Below are 25,848 nucleotides of genomic sequence, written 5' to 3'. Positions count from 1 at the left end.
CTGATCAGTTTAGGTTTAGCAGTATTCATATTCGAAATCGAATTCATGAGACTGAAATTTCTATGATCGAAGTAATATAATAAAGGATATTGATTCTGTGGTAATCACAGTTTCCCCTGGTTTTCGATGCCCTTGATTAAGGCTACCTAAAGGGTGAAAAGTTCCCTAACTTTGATTTTTGGTTCGACCATAAATGCTGTATTCAGAGGAAGAGGAGAGCATTGTAAATGCTCAATTGTAATAACACTTGGGAATGAGAAACCTCTATCGAATTATTTCGCTGTTTCTCCCGTCTTTACTTCACTTTTCTGACTTTTCGCTCTCAGATGGATTAATAAAAGTATATTTCGGGTATGAATTTCAAAACGTTGAAATGTTCGAAACTCGGCCATTGGTTTATTCCGTAAAAAAATCCTTGGTAGTTGTTTTTAAATTGAATATGCATGTGTGAGGCTTTCGAAATGGATAGAATCCCATGAGGTTATTACACGGAGTTACGTGTATGTACATCTGCTCATTATGTATGCATTAGTTCTGCTAAGTTCGTACGAGAATAATGGAAGTATTGTTAGTACAAATTCAAAACAAAGATACTGCGTACTTACGGATTGATGGATCTTACTAGTGCTTGTGACATATATCACTAAACGTGTTGGCTTTCAGGGCCCGTTTTGACCCTCTGCCGATCCGTCCAAGACCATACCTCCGTTCTGTGCTTGTCAGTTCAGCCTCATGGATTTTCCTTACTCAGTGCACGTAGACCACCCAGGGGGTTTTGGTGACATGGCCTCCTAGGTCCTGTCAAGGGTCTTTTCCTTCCATCGCCCCAGTGCAAACCACAGTGTCCCATTCTCTTCCATTTTCACTACATGTCTTTGCCATCGCAACCTTTGAAATTTTTACGGAATTTGAGATTGACTGTTGTTTTTGTGTCTGAGTAGCATCTATTCCTAATACTTCTCATGGCATCTCATTCTTGGATGTAAACACGCTTCTTATATATTTACTGGACAATAATTCATATGCTCGTTGTTATGGACCTCTTTTTTTTTCTACTTAACATATATGGTATTTTGTTGACATCTTCATTTATTCTATTGAGCCTCCTCGACGGCTGGTGCAAGTTAAGATATTTTGTACGTCTCAGCTGAACGATTTAAAAGTTGATTGGACGACTAAGACGGCATATTTACAGGGTTTACATTGTTTTATATACAGAGCATTATTTTCCTTCTTGCAAAGTATAAATAAATTTGCGTATTTATATGAAGTTCCAGTTGTGTAAACTTGTGCTTTCTTTTATCCCACAGAAATGCATCATTCTTTATAGCCTTCTAATCCTTCTTATGACAACCAGAATCTTATATTTCGTTCTTAAAACCTGCATCGGGTATGTTTTCGATTTCGTTTAATACTGTAATTATAGTGAAGAGAGTCGTTTGTTAGTTTTGACTTAATTATATAATTTTTGACTTATTATTCAGATAATTATATTTTGACATTTGTAAGGGAAAGATTTAATCGTGCATGGGTTCCCAATTCCACGTCCATATTTTCATTTGTAGCCATGAAACCGTTGACGATAAGATGAATGTAATATTGCCGAAATAGCTACAATGCCTTTTTTATACGCCATTAGTAAAAATTTTTAATTTTGTAAAATGTCATCCATCTTGCAAACCTTCTGGAAGTTGACGTTTGCAAACGTGTCTTCACGTGAGTGAACATGCAGACTTTCTCAACTTCATTATTCATAAAGGCGTTTTCCGTTTCAATTCGGGCTGGTAGGTGAAACATGATCTTGGGCTGGTAAAAAGCCATTTCAACTCGAGTCATTTTCATACGTAGTTTTAATATTCATTTGTGTTTGTCAGTGTTCCTCATGCATTTTATTATGCGTTACCTTTTTATTTATAAAGGAAATTCAAACATTTGATATTAAGTTGTAACCTTACAAGCTGTTCTAATGTTGCTTATCCAGTTTTTGTTGATAGGCTATGATTTCAGAATTGCTTCAGAAGTCTTATTTAAAGTATTCATTTACTGAAAATTGCCATTTTTTGTGGATACACTTTAAAATTGCAATTTTTTATCAGTAGTGCGTAGATGTTTTTTTCTGTATATTCTTGAATGGTGTATTTAAGAATGAATTTTCTCTTCATGATTATTTTTTAAATATTAGTTTTTATGCCTACAAAAGCGTTACACTACCTTAAATTGTTGAAATTCAATTATATACTTTCCCTCTTCACCAAAGCAACAAGGAATTTTGGGAGCATATATATAATAAGAAAGACTGGATATGAGAGAGAGAGAGAGAGAGAGAGAGAGAGAGAGAGAGAGAGAGAGAGAGAGAGAGAATAGTTGGATGAAACCACCCGAAAATGATGATGCCATTGTCGCATGTCCAAACAGTAATCAGACTCATGAATATCGAAAGGTGGTCTTATCGCGGGCGTCCTTTCCTCCTTTCCCAGAGCGAGCGGAGGCCAGATAGATCGGGCCCTTGATGAATGAATCTACATTTCAAAATCTGCCGGTTCATTAATCACATGACAAACTGATCACAATGGAGGTTCAACGGGAGGCAGAAGCAGAGGTCAACGATTCCGTGTGTCTGGTTCATTAGCGAAATGAGAAATAGAGTACTCCAGAAGTTCAAGCGAAAATGCAATGCATTACTACCTTAATACTATTCTTATTGCATTTTAATACTTTTTTATATTTATATATTAATTTATTTTTTTTCTTTTTTGATAAGTGGGATCTCCTCTTTCTGTATTTCACTTTACTTCCTCTTAATTCTTGCTAATAAACACCAGATTCCTTGGAAGCTTGAATTTCAAGTCAATGTCCCCTGTGGGTTGTTTCATATGAATAGGTTTCGTCTACTGAATAATATAATAATAATAATGAGGAGAATCTGGTGGTTAAGCGTCTCTGATCTATGCAGTCTTGTGATTCTTGTTAAGAATGGCCAGTTTAAATGATCGTTATTTAAAATTAAGCATAATTGATAACTCGTTAACCATTATATAATTACAGCATTATTAGAAAACAAAGTAGCATTAGACTCAGCATGAAAAGCACTACTGACAGACAGTTGAGGTTTACTCCTTAGCCGACAAATTATATTCTTTAGATTTGGTTATATTAAAAATAAAAGTTTCAAGTGTAACTATATATTAACGGGTGTAAAAACAAATAGCGACTAAAAGAAATAAATTGGTTCTCTTTTCGTACTTTAAAATTTCCCAGTGGTTTCAAAATAGAAGCAAAGAAACAACAAATAATTTCTCCACCTACGATCAGAGGAAATTATGTGAAAGGTGTTACCAAAAGTTAACGCTCCTTTTCCAGTGGAATGGTTTTTTTTTTTTTTTTTTTTTTTTTTTTTTAGAATTTCGATTTACAAGTTATCTTACGGTTTTTGGAAACGAATTTGTTCTCCGCAACGAATTCTTAAATTTAATAAATAAAATGTTGCCCATGATTTTCAGAGGAACGAAGAGCTGTACGGTATATTCCAGTGGAGCCATTTTTTATTGTAAAATCAATACGATTAAGGTGCCAGATGTACCATGACAACATTGCGTAATGCACGTCACTTAAGATAGGAATGAACACAGCAGACATGAAATATTATTTCCGAGAGAAAGGAGAAATGTAACGGAAGGTCCTTTTCACACGTTCCATTAGAACAGTAAAAATGGCCAGGTTTGCCTCTCGTAAACAGACGAAGGAGAGAAGGCCACGGTTTGTAGCGTCGTTTTTCGTCTTGTCTTATCTCCGAAAGGAAGACGCGATTGCATTTCCACGCCAGATGATTCAGAAGACCGGCTCACGAATGTGAGCTGATATATGAAGGCGATAAATTTATGAAATAGCAAAAGGAAGCCTTTCTTCTCGCCGCCTAAACCGTCGCTGTATTTCACCTCTATATTTATGTTTCAGACATTGATTGTAGTGGAAGATTTATGGCCCTCCTTGTCGGTTACATGATGATGGTACTTTATCGGATTACTTATTTTTCCTTGTATTCTGCCGTGTTTATCGATTTTGATGTGTGTCAGGCTTCTGGAGAAACACTCGCTCTATACATCTGCGTTGTTACTAAGTGACTCAGGAGCACTTTTATTTAGATAGATTTTCAGTTTTTTCGTCGTCACTATAATGATTGTACTGTGTTGGTGCAATAAATGCTGCTGTATCATACAGCAAATTCGTAAATTGATGTTCCTTGTTAGGAGATCAGAAGCGGTCCGTACGCGTTCGATTATGTTCTTGTATGACCAATTTCATGCTCACTTTCGGCAGTTTTTTATCAAGTCCGCTGATCCGCTGGACTGCTTGTAACCGGACCGGAGCCATTTGTTCTTTTGGGCAAAACTTCGCTCGTCTTTTAAGTAAATTCTTCGTTTTCTGTTACATAGAATTCCCATTTTCGTTTTGCTCCAGCTTTTGGACACGTTTCTTTCCCAGTCCAAAATGCCTTTTACTTTCACTCTAAATACTTTTCCTTTGTTACCAAATATACTATTATGTTCGTAAAGTTGATATCATTTCGTGGGCGAAATTAATTGCGTATTCGCTCACGATTTACGTGTTTGTTTAGATTTGGATGAGAGTGTTAGAATAGGACAAACCTTTGTTGAACCACTTACACACTTACGGCCTAGGATTGATCATGCTAGTCAGCTCCGACACCGCTGCTCGTTGTCGAAAAAGCAGCTTCCATTTTCTCTGCCTGACCGAACCGCCTCAAAACAAACGTACTACTCGTGTACTCTCACCACTGCTAACCTGTTTTTTACCTTATGTTTGTCTTTAGCTACAACTTTCAAAATATCTGCAATTCAACTAACACCTTTCACCTTTCTATACCTCTTCCATTTAACTTCACTTTCATAATAAGTGGGTTCAGCAATCTCTCCAGTGGCTACTACTACCTTCCTTGCGCGCTTTTATTTCGGTGTTCATCTATTTCCGAATATTGCCACCCTCCTTAATGTTTACTCTCAACTTCTTAGACAGGTTAGTGACTTTCATTCATATGTTTTCCATAATGCTGCAGCTACCTATTTCCAATTACCGTATCAAATCTTGCACATGATTTAGTTGCCTCAGCTGGCTCTTCTCGCAAACATCTGCAGAATCTAGCATCATTATCCGTATTTTTGTAAGTAGCCTAATCACCTCTGAGGACTGTCCCCTGCAAACACCAGGTACTCCACAAATCAATCACAGTCAATTCTATTACCCTGTGTACGTGCATGCACATCTTTTATACCTATTCATGAAATACTAAGCAGCAAGAGCAACCTAACTACAAACCCTTGCTGGCTTAGACTTCCTTTTACTCCGGACCGGTTACTTCGTTCTGCAGACTAATTTATAAAATTTGCTTGCATCATAAAATTCACGCGTTGCTTTGGAAATGACAATCTGTTACGTTATTCTTCACAGCTTCCACAAAGCATTCTTATCACGTGTAGTCTAAGCCCTCTCTGGTTTTTGTCCACACACGTATCTCTTTTCCTTCACTTTTAAGCATCTTACAACACGCCTGTTCCATGCAAATGCCTCTTTTGTTCTTGTGAGTCAGGCTGCTTCCCCGCCAGTAATAGTTCACTCTCATGCCTCATACATTCTCCCCTGGACTCTCTGTTCTTTTAGTAAGAGGGTATTATTTTTCGCACTCACTCTCATCCCATTGGGAGTTTTCTGCCATCCATTTTTTATATTGGTAACTATCGTAACAAGGCTCCCACCACCAGGCTAAAAAACCTGCCAAAATTTCATCGTCTCGGTATCCTGGTTTTTACTTTTTTAGCAATCAGTTTTACAAATATTCACAAGATTTACACTTTCCCATCCAACTTCTCATAGTTTGGCTCTGCCTCTTTGCTTTTCTACATTCTGCCTGACATTAAAATACCCTACTCCATCGATCAAAACTGAATTATACCCGGACAGCTTATGTCTTTAATATTTTAAGGCCATCTAACCATTACAGTCTTTCTTTTTCTTTAAAGTTCTAGTTCACATACACCTTGATAGTTTCATTAGCGCTCGGCTTTTTCTTTCATCATTTCCTTCTAGACTTCTGTATACCTTCTATTGTGTACGTTTGTATTGTCTCTTTTTGTCATGCATCTGCATGCAGAATAACTTTTCTTTTCTTCCACGAACTTCTCAGTTTACTTCCTAACATTGCATGGCGTTTTATGCCTTCTGTTTATAAGCATAAATCCATAAGCAGTGTGTTTGTATGATCGTGTTCATGCACACGTGAGTTTAACCGTGTTGAGGAAGTTACCTAACTCTTGAGAGGATTCGGGTTAGAGCACAAGTGAAGATTGAGGCAATATAGGCATATTATCCTGATGCCGAGACTTCCTCCACGGGACTAAATAGTAAATTATGTCACTGGCGGGTAGTGAAGTCACTTGAGTGGCAACCAAGTTGGAAGATCGCTTTGGCCAAGACACTTCAGTTCAAATCGTGAGCTGAAAATCGATATGGTAGCTCCCTGAGTCAGTGCATTTGAAGGTAACACACACATTTCGACATATATATTATATATATATATATATATAATATATATATATATATATATATATATATATATATATATATATATATATATATATATATATATATATATATATATATATATATATATATATATATATATATATATATATATATATATATATACTGTATATACAGGCGGATAGAGCCATAGATAGACATAACTTTTCCACCAAACTACTTATACTTTCTCCGAATGTCTATTTTCTTTAGAGTTGGGTGGCTCAAGAAGTTAGCAAACACAGAATTTTGTAGCACGTACAAAGGAAATGAGATGTAGATTTGTATAATGAATGCTTGTATGACAAAAGAATGAAAAGATGAATCATTATTTTATTTTTTGGTAAGAACTAATCTATCATGTAGACCGTGAATGAGATTTTGACAATTCTCAAGGTCAATTCAGTAGTTTTCTCATTTATGGTAGGCATGCAATACTTGTGTAAATATATTGGAAAAATTTATTTTATTTCAGTAAATTATCACAATATTCAAAGTATATTTCTTTGACTTTTTCGTAGCTTATGCAGATATACTTTACTGTAGTTATTTTGTTCAGAATTTTGGTTAATGCCGGTTCTGGTAAATAATGAATGCAATAATGTATAGTATATTTAGCTCTTTCATGGAATCTTATTGTACAGGTGTCTCCATTTTTATGTGCAGGTAATATTAGCTTCAAGTTATTTTTCACTACTGCCAACGAATTTTGGACGAGGTTACAGTTTCATCCGTGTCTGTCTGACTGTGAATGCATTTATATGATTGAGGTTATCGAGTTTCCCAATGCGAATGATTGAGTTGTAGTTGTCAGTGATGTGGATTTGGAGATTTGTCTTTGCAAACCAGACCTCGTCTTAAGTCAGCCCAACTTTAAAATAGTAAACGACAATTTTACACCGTATTAAGTTTCAAAGTTTAAAATAACTACTTATACCAGGGTAGTCTCTGGAGATTGTTTTTGCTCTTATATGTTTAAGATATTTTTGTCTGGGAAAATTCAAGGCTCTTCGATTTCTTCCTTACCCATTTCTTTCACCCTTTCGTCGCGCTTATGCATAAATAATATGTGTTACTGATAATGTTAGTGGACGAAAAGATGTTAAAATGGCCGAGGGATCAAGTGTGTAGACTCCTTCCCGGATTCGAAATGCATTTTTCTTGGTCAGGAATAGGATTAATCTAAATTTAAAAACAAAATCTGAATAACTATCTTCGTGATATTTTCCTAAGTGACCTACTCTCAAACTAGAAAATTTAAACGATCTTTCTTGTAGTTCCTGCAGTGGCTGTATCTCCTCCAGGAGTGGTGTAGTGGAAAATCAGAAGTTGATATGCTAGTGCCCCAGAGGGTCGCCAGTATATTCCATCAGTAAGGACGGTCTCTAATTAATGGCAGTAGTAAAATTGCTGTTTTTTTTTTCGAAACCTTTGAGTCCCTAATAAACTTTTATACCCGAAAGTTAATTGCCACTTGGAGACTGAATTCGTCACTGAGCGACGCTGATGCTCTTAGGAAAATGTCTGTACGAAATTTTGTCTTTTGCGAAAATATGAAGTGGCTTTGAACAGTGCACCGAAATTGATGTGTGTAAAGTTTTTATCATTCTTGTATTGTTTTTGTTATTAATTAGAATTTACGTTTCTTCCGAATGCTTATGTCCACTGCTTTGTATTCCCCTCTACCTCTCATCACACGTCAATTATATTTGTTTATATCCGTCTATCTGTCTATGTGTCTTATCTATGCATGTGTCTATATATAGATATATATATATATATATATATATATATATATATATATATATATATATATATATATATATATATATATATATGCACCTGTTTATATGTATATTTTTGTGTTTATATATATATATATATATATATATATATATATATATATATATATATATATATATATATATATATATATATTTACATTTATATATGTAAAGAAAAAGGGAAGTAGCATAATCTGTTATATGAAATTAACGCAATTTTCAGTAATTACTGTTTCACTCAGAGCTTAACTTATTTGCTGGAGATTCCTACAGAGTTCATGAAATTCTCAAGTTTTTAGTGCTGTTTTTAAGCTAATATACTGACGACGCCAGTGAAACGGTGAACCCTTGCTTAATGGCATAGAACATATCTTCAATGGTCACTAAGTACAGTGTTGGGTTTGTTGGGAATGATGGGCTTTCTGACCGACTTAGTGACCATTGAAGATATGTTCTATGCCATTAAGCAAGGGCATTTCAACTGGACATGGTGGAAAAGACCTTATGCTGGAAGAGATCTAGGAAAAGTAAGCAAAAGTTTACAGCAGCTGCCCTCTAGCGTTTCAAATCCCTGTGCAAAGAAAGCCAAAAATTGAGAAAGATGACCTAGCTTTGAAAAGTCAAGTTGATTTCATCGATGGATGGACCACTTTACCAAATTTCGTGTACCATGGCTTCTGACATGGAAACAAAGAACAGAAGTTGAATGCAACTCTTCGAACTATTTGCCATTTTTGGTGGCCCGGTCATACTTAAAAGGACAGTGATTCAGAGTTTGCATCAGACGGGATCACTGAAATGAAAGATATTCAGCCAAATCACATTATTGTGCATGGTAAACCATGTAATCCTCAGAGTCAAAGCTTTGTGGGGGCCACTAACGTGACTAAGGGACATGCTAATAGCGTGAATTGCTGAAAACAGTAGTTAAGACTGTGCTGAAGGCATCATATGAACTCTACTACTCGTTTAGGAATAAAGTGTTCCCCATACCCTGCTTTGAGGCTCATGTTGGTTTAACTCCTTCACCCTTGATATATAAGTAGTCTCCAGACTATAGAGTGAAAATGATCTTGCTGCCATTGAGAACACTTGCCCAGAGAGTGAGACAGTTACTGCTCCTAATTCAGGAAAGTGTTGTGTATTTTTCTTTTATTGTGACCGAAGTGTAGAATACTCTGCTAGAACGTATCCTTCTAACGATGCAGCTAACCAGGGTGAGACCAACTGATTCTGGGGTGTTTAATAACAGACTTACTAGGTTTTGTTGAAGAATGTATGTCTGCCCACATAGCACAGCTAAAGCAATGGCATATGGTGGATAATTGTCATGAGCAAAGAGAATGGCCAAACAGTCTTCTTCACCTGAAAGATGGTGGACTAGGAGACAGTTTTGATGTGCCCATCCCGGCTGTGGATCGTAGTAGGAGTAATCCACGGAATATTCTTTGTATTACTGCAAGGGATCCAGTTATAGCTGACAAGACTGGTATTTTATGTAGTCAGTACTCAAGAAATATATTTGATTTGTGCCCTCAGTGACTTCTGACAGACTAAGATGTTAACTATTAACAAAGGATGTCGTTACTCCCTGTTATCGTCGCCCAGTTACCTTTGAGTAGACTAGGTTTCAGAAAGTGCATTTGCAGTGGAACCAGGCCGTATCAGACAAACTGGTGTAAATGTGTTTTAACGCCAAGCCAAAATTCAGCACACAATGCCTTTGTAGCTGTACTTTTGTGAGTAAATGAATAAAGTTGGGTGGCTATGCTTTCATACTGTTATTTTACTTTCATTTGAATTAAATATTATTTTAGTTATTTGACAGTATTATCTTGAAGTTTTATTTTGATAAGTTTTAACTTCAGTTTTAATGTGATAGAGATAAGTAAATGAATGTGAAAAATAAAATATTTTTCTTGTAAAAACTACATGTCATTAATACACTCATTCTTGGGGCCCCTCTAGAAATTCCAGTGACTGCGTGTAGCCCCTGAGTGAAACAGTGATTACTTGTAAGAAAATTTTAGTGTTTTCATAGAATAATTTTTTTTCGCTAATTCCCTGTAAAATACGCACACATGGAGTGGAATATATATATATATATATATATTGTTACATGTGAGGGTCTTGGTTGATCATGTATTATTCAATTTATGTAATTTTTACGGCCCTGCAAACCAAGATTACACGTAACCTGCCACTTGAAGCCAAAAGTTAACCTCAAAGACAGTCGTTAATTAGCCAAAGGTCGCCAGTTAAGGGTAATTAACCTTAACAAAAATATTTGAGATGAATTTGATTTTAAACGCAACGGTTCTTCCAAACATTCGGACGCGAGGCATACAAAAGCATCGAGATTTAACCTGATTTTGCTTACCCTAAATCCTAGGTATTTTACTGGAATAACGGGGTTGAAGCTAACAATATAATAATGAGGCTTAATCTAGACTTCGTAAACACATATACAGTAAGTGGGGGATGAAGGAGGAAACAAAAGAAATGCGAAATACAGAAAAAGATAAAAGAATGGGCGAAGTTTTGAACAAAAAGCGACTTTACCTTAGGACGAACGTTGTGCGCACCAACTCCGCCGAGGGGGGCTTCGCAATTGCTTCTTCACTTCACTAATAGCATAATAGAAAAAGAAAGGGGACAGGGCCACCTTCCAGACGTCTGCCCGAGACGGCGGCTAGTTTCTCTCTGTCGTTCCCTGACCGGCCTGGGTCAAAACAGGCCTACAGTCATGCCTTAGGCGTCTACGCTTTGTTAAAAACATTCGCCACGAGAGACAGGTAGAAAGGAAAAAAGGACTTTAGGACCACCTATTCTTAAAGTTGAATATGGAAATTTCTCCTATGGGGTTAAATGCCTAAATGCTACCTATTCCTTTCTCCAACGGATGTTAAAGTTTGAACTGAAGACGCTCCTAATGCGGACAATGGCTTTTCCCGGTCTTGGTCAGGCTGATATTATTTACAATCAAATGTTACGAGGGCGAACAGCAGTAATATTTATAAAAATATATATATATATATATATATACATATATATATATATATATATATTATATATATATATAAACATAAATATATATATATATATATATATATAACACACACACACACACATATATATATATATATATATATATATATATATATATATATATATATATATATATATATATATATATATATATATATATATATATATATATATATATATATATATGTTGTGTGTGTGTGTGTGTGTGTGTGTGTATAATCATGTGTGTTTTAGGGGAATTAGCAAAAAAAAGGTTTTATGGAACCACTAATATACAGTATATATTTTCATAATATTGCCTTGTAGTATGTATGGCATTCCATGTTTTGATGTATTTACTCTTCTATTTATCATGTGTTATGTGTAATAATATCTATTGTTGAAATTATCATATGTAGTGTAATGTCAGATCTCAAAAGAGTTAGTGACTTAGATAACAGAGCGTAATTTAGAATTAATAATACATTTTTAATAGTAACGTAGTATATGAGCAACATGTGTGTGTGGTAGGAAGGCTTGTTTCACTTCATTATCGTAAAAGATAATGTGTTGACAGGCAAGAGATACAATAGCTGCTCCATTTGGAAACCAACCCTTTATTTTTTTTTTAAACGTGCCAATCATAATTAGCCAGTTGCAGTCTGTTTTGATCGTGTCAAGATTTCTGTAAAAGCTTTGTCCCAAACAAGAAGAAGATGAATAATTTTGCAATGTGACATATAGGCTAGTTCTGATTGCATCCCACACGATTTTCTGGTAAAAACGTGTACCTTTTTGAGAAATATGAACAAGTTTTGCACTGAAGCACACGTCTCGATCGATTACGTCATGTTTTGTAAGATTGCAGTTCAAAATGTTTTGCTCTTCCAGAATTTTCTCTTGTATCTCGTTCCCAAAATACCTTATAATGACATCATTTGATTGCTTCATTTCCTACTGGAATCCTAAAGTTTGTTCATTCTGATTTCAAGGACCTTTAGTGTTGGTTCTCTCTCTCTCTCTCTCTCTCTCTCTCTCTCTCTCTCTCTCTCTCTCTCTCTCTCAAAGAGAGAAATTTTAACGTAAAATATTTGTGGCCATTGATATTAAACTTAGCTTTTGAGATATGAATGTAGGGAAAGTGTATATATTTGGTAATGGCCCATGCAAAAAAGGGTTTTGTGAATCTAAAGCAGCTGCATTTCAAGTGATTTTGGGAAAGTTTTCACAAGTTTGTGTAAGGTAAAGTGAATTTTACTTATTATTACCATGGTATAATAAGGTATATTGAGAGAATTTTTGCCTTGGTGAAATTATTATTGGTAAATCTTTTGTGTATTTTTGTGTGTTCTTGTGTTTGCAATCTATTGATTTTTCACATTTTATATATTGGTGATTTAACATTTATTTACTTAGCATTTTAGATATTTCTTGATAATTTAACATTGAATACTTGATTTAATTTTTATTTATTTAGATTTTCTTTTCAAATCTTGAGTAATTCTTAATAGTTTAAATTTTGCTTGATTAACTTAATTTCTTGATAAAGTTTTGTGATTTAGTTTTGTTTAATAATTTAATTCAAGAATTAATTAATTCTTGTCCCGTTTTCAAATAATAGTTAATTTTTTTCAGATAGTCAATTCTAATTATAAATTTTGAATTTAAAAATAAATTTTTGTATTTGAAATTTTTAAAAACAATGTTTCATTTATTGACCGCCAGTGAATAAGATTATTTGTGTGCATAAGGCAAAGTGATAAACAAGTTTTGTTCCTTTAGTTTGGCTGAAGTGAATTAAGACCAGGGAAACAGTTAAAGTTGTTTGATGGAGTGATGCCCTTTTACTCTGGTATGTTTCTTGTTTTATTGTTGATACCTCACACTTGTTTTGATAAACTTAGTTTGATTTTTCACGTGATTGGTAAGCTTTTTAAGGGACCACTGTTACCTTTAGAGTACTCAGTCGTGATTTTTATTGTTATGAGAGTTCAGATATCTGGGTGAAGTGAGGTAAATTTTTGAATTCCGTGATTAGTTGTGTAATAACCAGGTAATTGGAATACATCATGACAATATGTATATATATATATGTGTGTGTGTGTATGTGTGCATGTGTTTGTTTGTCCGTGTGTGTGTGTGTGTGTGTGTGTAAATGGCTTTTCATTTACTCCAACATATTTTCCCCATGATATTTCTCCTTCTCTCATACTTTTCCATTTTCCTCTAGTCATCTCCCTTTTTTGTTTTTAAATAAAAAAATAAGTAATTTTTTTTTCCATCCCCTCATTCTCCTTGCTTATCTTAAGTCAGTTTTCCATTATCTCTGCTGAAAATGTAGCTTAATTTCACCTAGCACTTGAAACAACGCTGTGGGTATTTTTGAGAAATCTCATAGCTCAAATGTAATTTTTTTTTTCCTTAAAAACAAGTTTATATTTTTATATGCTTTGAGCTGTTTTCATCGTCTTGATTATTACATTTAATGCTGAACTTATTCGTTCCCGTTTGGAGTGTGTTTTCTTATTTGGTACATTTCCATCATCAGTCTCCCTCCTCGAGAGTCTGAATCTAAGGTAATCTGTTTGATTTATGATACTGCTTTTACTTTCTAGCTGGGATCTCATCTTATTCGCAAGGTGGCTTCTCTCTCACTTTGCTCTGGATACTGCTCCAGACATCGTTCCTTTGAAATTGAGGAAAGAGTCCTCTCTTGATCATGTGGCGCCATATCTCCCATGTAGCCACTTCATCCTCCCATTTAATGTGTGGATTGCACTCTTCTGTTACTGCTCTCTCTTTGTACATTTAAACTTTGGAATTCTCTTTGTATTTCAGTTTTCATGATTCTGATGACCCTCCATTTAAGTAGCAAGTCTGTCGTTTCGTTCCTGGATAAACCCTATCTATCCTTTTTCCTTTATTCTTAGTTTTCCACTTTGCATGGGCTGCAAAAAGTATTGGTCTTTCACTTAAGTATGCTCAGATTTCATTTTAGTTTGTAAAATTCACACTCTTTAAAACGAAGTGTTTGGCACTCTTACCCTGTGGTCATTAAAACAAGGTGCTTGGCGCTCTTACCCTGTGGTCATTAAAACAAGGTGCTTGGCGCTCTTACCCTGTGGTCATTAGCTTGCGCAGTGGTACCTCTGCAGTTCGTCTCTACTTCATCATTTGCTAACAGTTTTTACATTTGCCCCCAAAAATACATTAACGATTCTATACTGATCTATTTTATAATCGTCTTGTTTCACCTTAATTCTTCAGCTATTTATAATAATCTCTTATTATATTATTCACCACGTCTGTTATTTAACAGTCCAAATTCAGTTAAATGTCTGATTATCATTCCAACGTATATGCGCGCGCACACACACACACACACACACACACACACACACACACACACACACACACACACACACACACACACTCTTACCTGGGAGCAAAATTAGTAGTAAGCATGGCGGAACCACTCCCTCCTGGAAAAAAAGAATAAATCATATTAATACATTGTATGCCCTAAAACATGAGACAAAGGACCCCTCTTATCCTATAAGCGTGACCGCGTGACTGAAAAGGTGGATACGACCCACTGACAAATGCAAAATTTTTATATTGAAACTCTGTTAATAAACGTTCACTTAAAGAAAGCAACAAAGTTTTGCATGATAGATTCCAAGATTTGGGAAGAACTAAAAGAAAAACGTTTTTAGCTCTCATGTTATCATTTATTTACTTAAATAAGCTAGAAAAGAAGCAGTAACAATTAACACAAGTTTTATTATACTGACCTCAGCGACCTTTAATAAATGTAGGGTAATCTTACAGTTGCATTTTCGTTTTGTTTCCTGTGTTTACACTAAAGGGGTTGGAATGTAGCAGTAACGGGCGAGGTTGCGGTAATAGAGCGGTTGATCTGGTAAATTAGAAGCACTTCCCGCTAAGGGCAAAATTGGCTACACCGAGAGAGCGCAGATTTAATGCAAACGTGACGTCATTTCTTCAGCAGTGGGAGTGCCTTCATGGTTCAAATGTTCTGGGGGTTTGAAGCTGCATGATGAAACTCCATGTCTTTATTTCCTTTTCTGGAAAACTTGAACAATCCTTCGGGCATGAGTGTGAATGTTGATGAAGCTTTTATTATGACTGATTTATAAACGTTGGGTCTCCATGCAGATTTATTGAGGCTCGTTGTTTATCATCATTTATTTCCTGTTGTCATATTTTAAGTTCGTATCTTCACTTTTCACAAATGATCCTGCTGTTCTGCAGAAGCTTGTTTACAAGTAATAAGCCAAAAATTTCAGAAGGTTAAATTCTTTCAAAAGCTCTCTTGCAGAGGTTTTTTTGAACCCTTTATGGCGTAGCGTTTCTCAACGTTTACTTTCCTTCTCCTCTTGCAGGTAAGATCAACCAGCAGATTTCAGGTCACTTTTCTAAATCCTTTTACCCTTCTGAAATGACGGGAAGACTGAAAACGGTATCTTTGTGTCAACGTTAGAGTCACAGCAGAGAGAGAGAGAGAGAGAGAGAGAGAGAGAAGCAAATGTATCTGAAAAGTTAAGGCAAATATTTGTGCATCCATTATGCAACATCCCTAGGTATGGCGGGAGGGGGAATAGAAGAGAAGGGTAGAAAGACGAGGCGTGGGGGAGGGGAGCGCACAAAGGATGCAATTCATTGAGGAAGAGATGTGTGTGTAATTGGTTACTCTGTTGCGCCACCAAGTGTAAGATCGTGGGGCATTTAACCTCCAGCAACAGGTGAGATCGGTTAAGGGCGTTAGAATACAAGTCTCGCGTTACCTAACCACGAGATTTGGTTATTAGCTTTAGTTTCAGCTCAGCGACGTTTTGCATGGTAACACACTTGTGCCATTTTTCGGGTTGTTTTTGAAAGTAATTATTAATATGTCGTAGAAAGCACATCGAGTAGTTGCTTCAGAACTCTTTAATCAAATTAACAACACTCAAGTCCAGTTTCCGTCGAACTCAGCGGTTTGCCTTTTTATGTACGCACGATGATTGTATTCATAATCGTTGGATTCTTTTGAAATGCTACTTCCGAAGATACAGTAAAATGGTAAAAGCAATATTAAGTATAAACAGTAACGTTGCCTATTCATGTCGATAAAGAAATTTGAGCATCTTCCGACCCTTTCTTATTTTTTTTTCCTGTTTGGCGTCCTAAATGCCATTGCATTTATGAGCCTCCAAACTGGACCATAAATTGTAAAAATGATCATAAATTGTGAATAGATTTTTTTTCCACGCCGGGTGTAATTAAGAAGTTTTCAGGTTATTCCTCCTCTATTTGAGACTATCAGGTGTCCTTTATGGTTATGGCTTTCCTGTAGAGTTTGCAACCAAACTTTAAAACCTACTTTTTATTAGTAAGGATTAATATTTTTGGTTAGTAAAATGAACATTTTTTTTTAAGTACAAGTGATATTTTTAACAGGTAACATTCATTGTAATTCACATGAATATCTAGTTACTACTCAAGAATTTAGTAATAGTTAAGAGATTTTTATATGATATACTGTTTGCATGTTTATTTTATTTTTGTTGGCTCTTCCAAGACTCATTCTTTCTATTTTAGTTTGACATTTCAGCCAGCATTAAAAATTGGCAGTTTCACACCATTAACTCCCAGATCTCTCCGATCTGTAAGATTTTCCCGGATGAACACATTAATCATTTTTGTCATCTCTTATTCTTGGATAACTTGACGGTTAGGTAAAGACTATGTAGGGGGTTTTACTTACAGGGCAGTGACACGTGAAAGTTGTTTCTTGAAATATTAGGTGTGAGATGCCGGTTATAGAAAGTGTTAGTATTAGTTTTTCATTCCCCCCTCTCTCTCTCTCTCTCTCTCTCTCTCTCTCTCTCTCTCTCTCTCTCTCTCTCTCTCTGTCATTATTTTTTTTATTCCCCCTCTCTCTCTCTCTCTCTCTCTCTCTGTCGTATTGTTTTTTTAATCCCCCTCTCTCTCTCTCTCTCTCTCTCTCTCTCTCTCTCTCTCTCTTTTTAATCCCCCTCTCTCTCTCTCTCTCTATTTTAAAGTTTTTAATTGCCTCTCTCTCTCTCTCGTAATAGTTTTTAATTGCCTCTCTCTCTCTCTCTCTCTCTCTCTCTCTCTTTCTCTCTCTCTCGTAATAGTTTTTAATTGCCTCTCTCTCTTTCTCTCTCTCTCTCGTAATAGTTTTTAATTGCCTCTCTCTCTCTCTCTCTCTCTCTCTCTCTCTCTCTCTCTCTCTCTCTCTCGTATTAGTTTTTAATCCTCCCTATCTCTCTCTCTAGTATGTTGTTAATTGCCCTCCTATCTCTCTCTCTCTCTCTCCGTACGACTCCGAACAAGAATACACAACAAAGTTGTGTATTCTGAAGAAGCGAGAAAGAGCAAGGAGCGAAAAAGTCCTTGGGAATGGCTTGAGCGGAATCTGGATGAAGGCAAGATCAACGACTTCTTGGAAGTAGCAGGAGACGCAAAAGGTTCAGTGACCCTCCGTTGGGATATTTCCCTTTTTTTCTATTCTGTTCGTTGCATAAGATATGAAGAGTTGTTTATTTTAGGTTTTTAGGAAAAAAGCACGTTAAAAGAAGAAGAAGAAGAAATACTTTTGCCATCGTTTTATGTTACTTAAGAATAGGTTGTTTCAAAGGAATAGAAAAGCCCTGAGAGCCCCGATTATCCATCTTTAGTGTTTTATATCGGGTCCTTTTTGTATGGTAATTTGAGAGTGGCATGATCACTGAGTTTAATCGGTATTGTTTACAAAAAATTCCTTTGGGCTTGGTTGAGATGGCTCAACAATTTGAGGAAATGTTATTTTAGCTAGTTTAATCGGTGGTAAATAAAGACAAATCTTACTAAAACTAGCGGTGTAGCGTGCTGAAACTGTCGGTAAAGGAAGATATTTGTTTCGTTATCCTCCTTGTGATGCTTTTTTCAAGAGCAGTGTCCGTATTGAATTTTGCTGATTTTTTTTTTCTAGTTCCAGTCTTTTCGTTTATTCTTTGGGATTCAGGAATATTTCTTCATCGTACTGAAATTTTGGTAAAACATTGTTTTTTTTTCCTGAAAGATACTTCTGATAGACACAGCTGCATCGAAAAATGTTGCATTCAGTGTCCAGGTGTGCATATATTTTCTATATGAATGCATCTGTGTTGAAAAGGGGGCTTACAAAAATGTATATTTAGATAGATACAGATGATATTTTTACACACAAACATGTGCAGTGAACTGGAAAACAGAAATATCGTAAGCGCTGATACGTAAGAACACCTCTAATACAAAGACACCGATGGTAGCTCAAACAGACGTTCATTAAACCAGATATTATGGTGTTCGTTTGTTACCCTCTTCCTTAATCGTCAATCACAGAAACGCGGGAAATACCACAAAGAGTTTTCTTTATGATCTAATTCCTTTAGAATTTACTCAAGGTTGTCATCTATATAGTGCATCGAAAATCAGTTTAACTAGAAATTGTAATTTTTTTGTAAATTCTGGTAGCACATACTGAAAGTAATGAGCTCTTAGCGTTGTTGTAAGTACAATAACGATGTAATGAACCTAGAGTTGAGATCTAATTTTCACTTGATTCGTATGGGGCGTAACATTAATAGCAAAACCGTGAATATTGTATTGTTAGTAATGAACACGAGGGCTGCTAGCATATTTCCTTTTATTCTTTTTCTGATTATTTACGAGATTTACTAAACTCACCATATTTTTTTCATTGCTGTCTTTTTCCCTACTCGCATGGAATGGAAATCCAGTAGGAAATAGTCATCGACTTTCGCTTGAGCGAGAAAGGGGGAAAATAAAGAAGGTTCCAGTGGAATTTTCTCTGTCATCTGGAGTTTTATTTTCCGGGCGCGATGAAAGAAATGGATTACAGGACACCTCCACTTCGCTTCAGGAAACAATAGCGAGTCACAAAGGCTCTTTATTATTTTGGAAACTTCTTTTCTCTTTTATATTTTTTCAGCCCGTGTTAACATGGAGTATTTTCAACACGGTTACCTTTCCGTGACTGTATTTGAAGTTTGGAAAACATGCAAACGAATACATTTATTTAGTATACAAACAGAATACACATGAGCAGTGCTTGTATTTATCGTGATTCTAGAGAAAAAGAATCTTTATGCCAAGGAGACTGCACATAACAGTTGAGCTAGTTGACCACAGCTCATTGTAATTTATAGTGAGAATAATATTAACCAATCTCAGAGGCGCATTTCACCAGTGCCTCAAGTGGACATAAAATTAGCAAATGGGTCTGCCACTTTTCCATTCTACTGTTCATATTTTCCCATCTCGCCATTAGCTATACTGTAATAGCCTCAGAGTCTCATCCGGACACCAGATTTATTCTGCTCCAGTGTAAAAGGAAAACAATTACACATTTGAAATCAACAGTCATCTGATTATTCATGTTTTTCAACAGTTTTTCTCTTCGTCAGAAGCTCATTGGTTCAGCTTCCTGGATAGTAGTTCTTTGTTGGATGAAAGCTTCTCCAAGTGGTTATGTCTATAAGACCCCGTGTATTAAATTGCACGTCACATTTCAGAATGTCTATCTGAGACGAGATAACTAAATGAGACTTATAAGTATTCATTTGAATGAGTGGTATCGTAACCATAAGGGAGTACAAGAAATTGATTTGGTCTTTTGATATGGCAGTTTGTTTTTATAATATTTAATTTAATTCCGGATAGTGATGATTAATTGGAAAAGAATAAAGACAAAAGAAGACAATGTCCCAACTCTTTTAATTTTGTTGATTAAAAAAAGGATTTTTTGCACAGTTTCGAAATGGTGGTTTTAAAATAAAACTAGTTTTTTTCTCTTGCTGATCATAAAATACCCTTTAACTGTGCTGAACGCATGAAGGTACACGAAGCAAAGCTTTTTAAAGGAACTGTTCCAGCGGGCATGCTGAGCCAGCCTCCCGGTACTTGTTTCATTCTTTTGTGACATTCTCTATCTGAAGAGACAAGGGAAAGAAGAGTGGCACTGGAATTTAATGAACTTTTATATAGTTTGTTATAGATCCAACATTCACAAAATAGCCTGACTCATCATTTAGGAGCAGGACGAATTAGAGGAGGTAAGAGAAGGAAGATGTAGTTGCCAGAAGTTCATTCTCAGATGGCAAATAGAATTCCAAAAGGAGCATTTCCATGGGTAATGAGTTTGCAAAGGAAAAATAGAATTCCAAAAGGAGCACTTCCATGGGTAATGGGTTTACAAAGGAAAAACAGAATTCCAAAAGGAGCAATTACATGGGTAATGAGTTTACAAAGGAAAAATAGAATTCCAAAAGGAACAATTCCATGGGTAATGAGTTTGCAAAGGAAAAATAGAATTACAAAAGGAGCACTTCCATGGGTAATGAGTATGCAAAGGAAAAATAGAATTCCAAAAGGCGCAATTCCATGGTTAATGAGTTAGCAAAGGAAAAATAGAACTCCAAAAGGAGCACTTCCATGGGTAATGAGTTTGCAAAGGAAAATAGAATTCCAAAAGGAGCAATTCCATGGGTAATGAGTTTGCAAAGGAAAAATAGAATTCCAAAAGGAGCAGTTCCATGGGTAATGAGTTTGCAAAGGAAAAATAGAATTCCAAAAGGAGCACTTCCATGGGTAATGAGTTTGCAAAGGAAAAATAGAATTCCAAAAGGAGTACTTCCATGGGTAATGAGTTTGCAAAGGAAAAATAGAATTCCAAAAGGAGCACTTCCATGGGTAATGAGTATGCAAAGGAAAAATAGAATTCCAAAAGGAGCAATTCCATGGGTAATGAGTTTGCAAAGGAAGAATCTCTTGATGATGGACAATTCATTTAGCAGTGAGTTTTTAGTGGAAGACGTAACCAAAGTAGGACATTCAGAGGAGGAATTTAGCTTTGCAGCTCAGATGAACGTATTTGTGGTCATATGTGACCATGATATCTACAGTATCTGAATAGTGTCTTTTTGAAAAGATATCTTATTAACGTCTCTTCCTGAAACTGGCATGTTTTCATTTTCATGAGTTTGTATCAACGGATTTCTTAAAAGCTGATGAAAAAGCGTCGTTCTATTAACCTGACATGTAATAAAAAATACATATATTTTTAAAAACACGCTTTTACTAAGATGCACTAAAAAGTACAAAATGATTTTTGGAGACACCAGGATTTTCTTACAGTTAATCATGTCTACAAAAATAAAAGCGTGGGCGCCAAACAGGGAAGGAAATGCTACAAGAAATAAAAAATATATTTCTTTTCGTGTAGAATTTCCTCCCATGTTTGGTACACAGGCTTTTATTTTTGTAGACATGATTAATTGTAAGAAAATATGGTGTCCCCAAAGATTTTCTACTTTTTAGTGCATTTTAATAACAGCGTGTTTTAAAATTTCTTTTCAGATTTTTTATTTTATTTTATGTTTTAGTTTTGACAGAGATTATAACCGATTTACGATTGTAGTTAACGGAATTGAATGTGATATCCCGTCAAGCTAAAGGTTTGAAAAGTCCGTAGAGTTATTATTTATCCTACTGAGTCAAAGCAGGTATGAAAAATCCGCAGTTTCATATAAAGCTGGAGATACTGGGAGAGGTCACTGTAGGGTCACTAGAGGTCACTTCTGACCTACTGATCATGAAGGGTTTTATTGTTACTGGGATTGAGTAACCATGCAAAATTTCAAGTTCATCGGACGAAGGGAACAGGTCGAAAATTGAGTTACAAGTTTTGACCCAGACAGACACACACAGAAGTCAAGTTAAATAAAAGCACGCAAAAACGCCCAACGTTGTACATAAAGTCTTAAAGTTCGGGGGTAGGTCGAGATCAATTTAGCTCAAGTCTCTTTCTAATGAAAAGATTTTATACAATGTACTGATTATTAAAGGAAGATTATGTTTAGAATAAGGTTTTGTGCCAGCTGTAAAGAAGGTGACCGAACGGATGCTTCTCATTCTCAGAATTATTCTGTTAGTAAATTTTCTGTATAATATATATATATATATATATATATATATATATATATATATATATATATATATATATATATATATATATATATATATACACACACATATACATATATATATATATATATATATATATATATATATATATATATATATATACACACACAATAGAAGTGGAAAGTTCATACAGGGTGACGAGACATGCACGAACTTATCGCTATTTCTTAAAGATCCCCTCCCATTGTTTTGAAAGGAAAACATTGGTTTTTTTTATTCGTATTTCTGTGAAAATGCCTTCCTATCTATAATGTTTCGAACACTCAATATTGGCTTAACCTTGGCACGAAAGCTGTGATATTTTGCCAAATGATGGCTTATGCACCTCACAGAGACATCATGGAGATCGTCTGGATACTCTCCTTTCACTTTGCGAGCTATAAGGGAGGGCTCTTTTTCCAATACACACTCTATTTTGCGAGAAACTCTCAGAAATTTTCCTGGGATGCCAAAACCTAACCAAGGAAGAGCTGTTGGAATACTTGACTCCCCATTTTCACGATATCTCGCCAACCACCTCTGAACTACTCTTTGCTTTAATTTAAGCTCTCAGCTATGGGCCCAGATCTTAGGCCCTCTTTGTAAAGGGTTATGATAGCAACAACCGTATCTCTTTCCAGTTGTTTGCCTGGAGCCATGGGACTTGAGAAAAATAGCACTGAATGTCAGAAAATCACGCTCAAATGCATCGGAATTTGTAAACAAAAGATCGCTTACTGAAGCCCGTCAGTTTCACCAGAGTGTTAGTCATTTTGTCTCGGGGAAACACCAGTTAAGGTGCCAAGCAGTCAAGAAATCAATTTTTTCCCTTTGAAAATAATGGGAGGGGATCTTTTAAGAAGTAGCAATAAGGTCGTGCATGTCTCTTCACCCTGTATGAACTTTCTGCTTCTATTGTGTGTGTGTGTTATTTATATATATATATATATATATATATATATATATATATATATATATATATATATATATATATATATATATATATATATATATATATATATATATATATATATATATATATATATATATATATATATATATATATATATATATATATATATATATATATATATATATATATATATTCATATTCATATTCATGATATTGCCTTGTAATATCTATAGCATTCCATGATTTTGATGTGTTTACTAATCTAGCTATAATGTGTTCTGTATAATAATAAAAACTGTTGAAATATTGTATGTGGTGTAATGTCAGATCTCAAAAGAGTTAGTGATTTGGATAACTTAACAGCATAATTTAGAATTAGTAATACGTTTTAATAATAACGTAATATGTGATCACACATTTTGTTCCCCAGCAACAAGTGTTCTGTACTCGTGATTTCATATGTCATGTTTTGGTTCGGTTGTCATCGTGAAAGATAACGCATTAACAAGCGAGGGAATGGCAATTGAGTCATGTAAGGTTCTATCTCATACGAGAAACAAACAAATGATTTCACAATGTTTCATGTGCTGTTCTGAAAACCAAATTTGGTTCTTCATCTTGTTTTGAAAGCTTGCCATTTGTGACTGGCTGGCTGCCGTCTGTTTTGATTGTGTTGAGATTTCTTATGAGCTTTGTCCCATACGATTTTCTGGTAAAGGCGTGTACCTTTTTGAGAAATGCGAACAAGTGTTGCACTGAAGCACAAGGTAATTGCGTCATGTTAAAGAGTACATTACTCTGATCACGTATTGTTCTAATATGTTAGTTGGCCCCAAAAAGTTTTGCTCGGGAATAATGACATGATCTGATTGTTTCATTTCTTGCTGGAATCCCAAAGTTTGTTCATTCTGATTTTAGAGACTGTTCTTGTGGTTCTCTCTCTCTCTCTCTCTCTCTCTCTCCAAAAGAGAGAAGTTATTATTTATGTAAAATATTTGTGTGGTCACTGGTATTAACCTTAGCTTTTGAGACCTGAATGTAGGAAAAGTGTGTAATGGTGCCTAACAAAAAAGTGTTTTTTTTTTTTTTGAATCTCAAGCAGCTGCATTTCAGGTGATTTTGGGAAAGTTTCCACAACCTTGTGTATGGTAAATTGAATTATACTTATTATTACCATGGTATAATAAGGTATATTAGGGAAATTTTGCCTTGGTAAAATTATTGGTGGTAAATCTTTTGTGTAATTTTGTGTGTTATTGTGTTTGCAATCTCTTGATTTTTCACATTTTATATATTGGTCATTTAACATTTATTAACTTAGCATTTTAAATATTTCTTAATAATTTAACATTGCATACTTGATTTAATTTTCATTTACTAAGATTTTCTTTTCAAATCTTGTGTAATTCTTGATAGTTGGAATATTGCTTGATTAATTAACCTTTATAATTTAACTCAAGAATTAATTAGATATTGTGTTGTTTTCAAGTAATAGTAAATTTCTTCAGATTGTGAATTCTAATTATAAATTTTGAATATAAAAATAAATTTTTCTATTTAAAATTTTATAAAAACAGTGTTCCATTTATTGACCACCAGTGAATAGGATTAACTGTTTGCATAAGGCAAAGTGATAAACGTTTTGTTCCTTTCGTTTTGCTGAAGTGAATTAAGACAAGGGAAACAGTTAAAGTTGTTTGATAGAATGATGCCCTTTTGCTCTAGTATATTTCTTGTTTAATTGTTGATAACTCACACTTGTTTTGATAAACTTAGTTTGTTTTTTCATGTGATTAATAAGCTTTTTAAGGGATCACGGTTGCCTTTAGAGTACTCAGTTGTAATTTTTATTGTTATGAGAGTTCACGTATCTGGGTGAAGTGAGGTAAATTTTTTAATTCTGTGATTAGTTGTGTAATAGCCAGGTATTTGGTGTGTATTGTGACTATATATATATATATATATATATATATATATATATATATATATATATATATATATATATATATATATATATATATATATATATATACATATATATATATATATATATATATATATGTATATATATATATATATATATATATATATATATATATATATATATATATATATATATATTTATGTATTATATTTATTTATATACATAAACGTATATATATGTATTTACTGTACAATATATATTTCCTTTTTATTTATGATTAAATAACATGACTTTCCCATTGGTATTTCCTTTTATTGAAATAAAAAATTGTAATATAAAGAATAAAAAAACATATAATATAAATAATAAATATATAACATATATATATATATATATATATATATATATATATATATATATATATATATATATATATATATATATATATATATATATATATATATATATATTACGACAATGTAGCCGGCCAGCAAGCTATGTTATTGTTATAATTATCCGTTTTTATATGTAAAATTGCGTTGTGACTTGCAACAGTGGGTACACCCTTCAAT

The 25,848-nt window shown here is 34.6% G+C and overlaps 1 protein-coding gene across 1 annotated transcript in view; it reads right to left on the bottom strand.

Annotated features, from left to right (window-relative positions):
- Positions 1-25,848, bottom strand: part of LOC136840620 (cell adhesion molecule 3-like) — a 196,968-nt gene that overhangs the window by 118,562 nt on the left and 52,558 nt on the right. The window contains exon 2 of the mRNA XM_067107331.1: positions 14,845-14,887. Within this exon, the coding sequence (XP_066963432.1) occupies positions 14,845-14,887 (43 nt within the window). The remainder of the gene's footprint in view (positions 1-14,844; positions 14,888-25,848) is intronic.

The sequence above is a fragment of the Macrobrachium rosenbergii genome, chromosome 8 (genome assembly GCF_040412425.1).
Source record: "Macrobrachium rosenbergii isolate ZJJX-2024 chromosome 8, ASM4041242v1, whole genome shotgun sequence".
NCBI classification, from domain to species: Eukaryota; Metazoa; Arthropoda; class Malacostraca; order Decapoda; family Palaemonidae; genus Macrobrachium; species Macrobrachium rosenbergii.
Note: the sequence above shows the minus strand (reverse complement) of the source record. Positions and strands in the feature narration are given on the sequence as shown.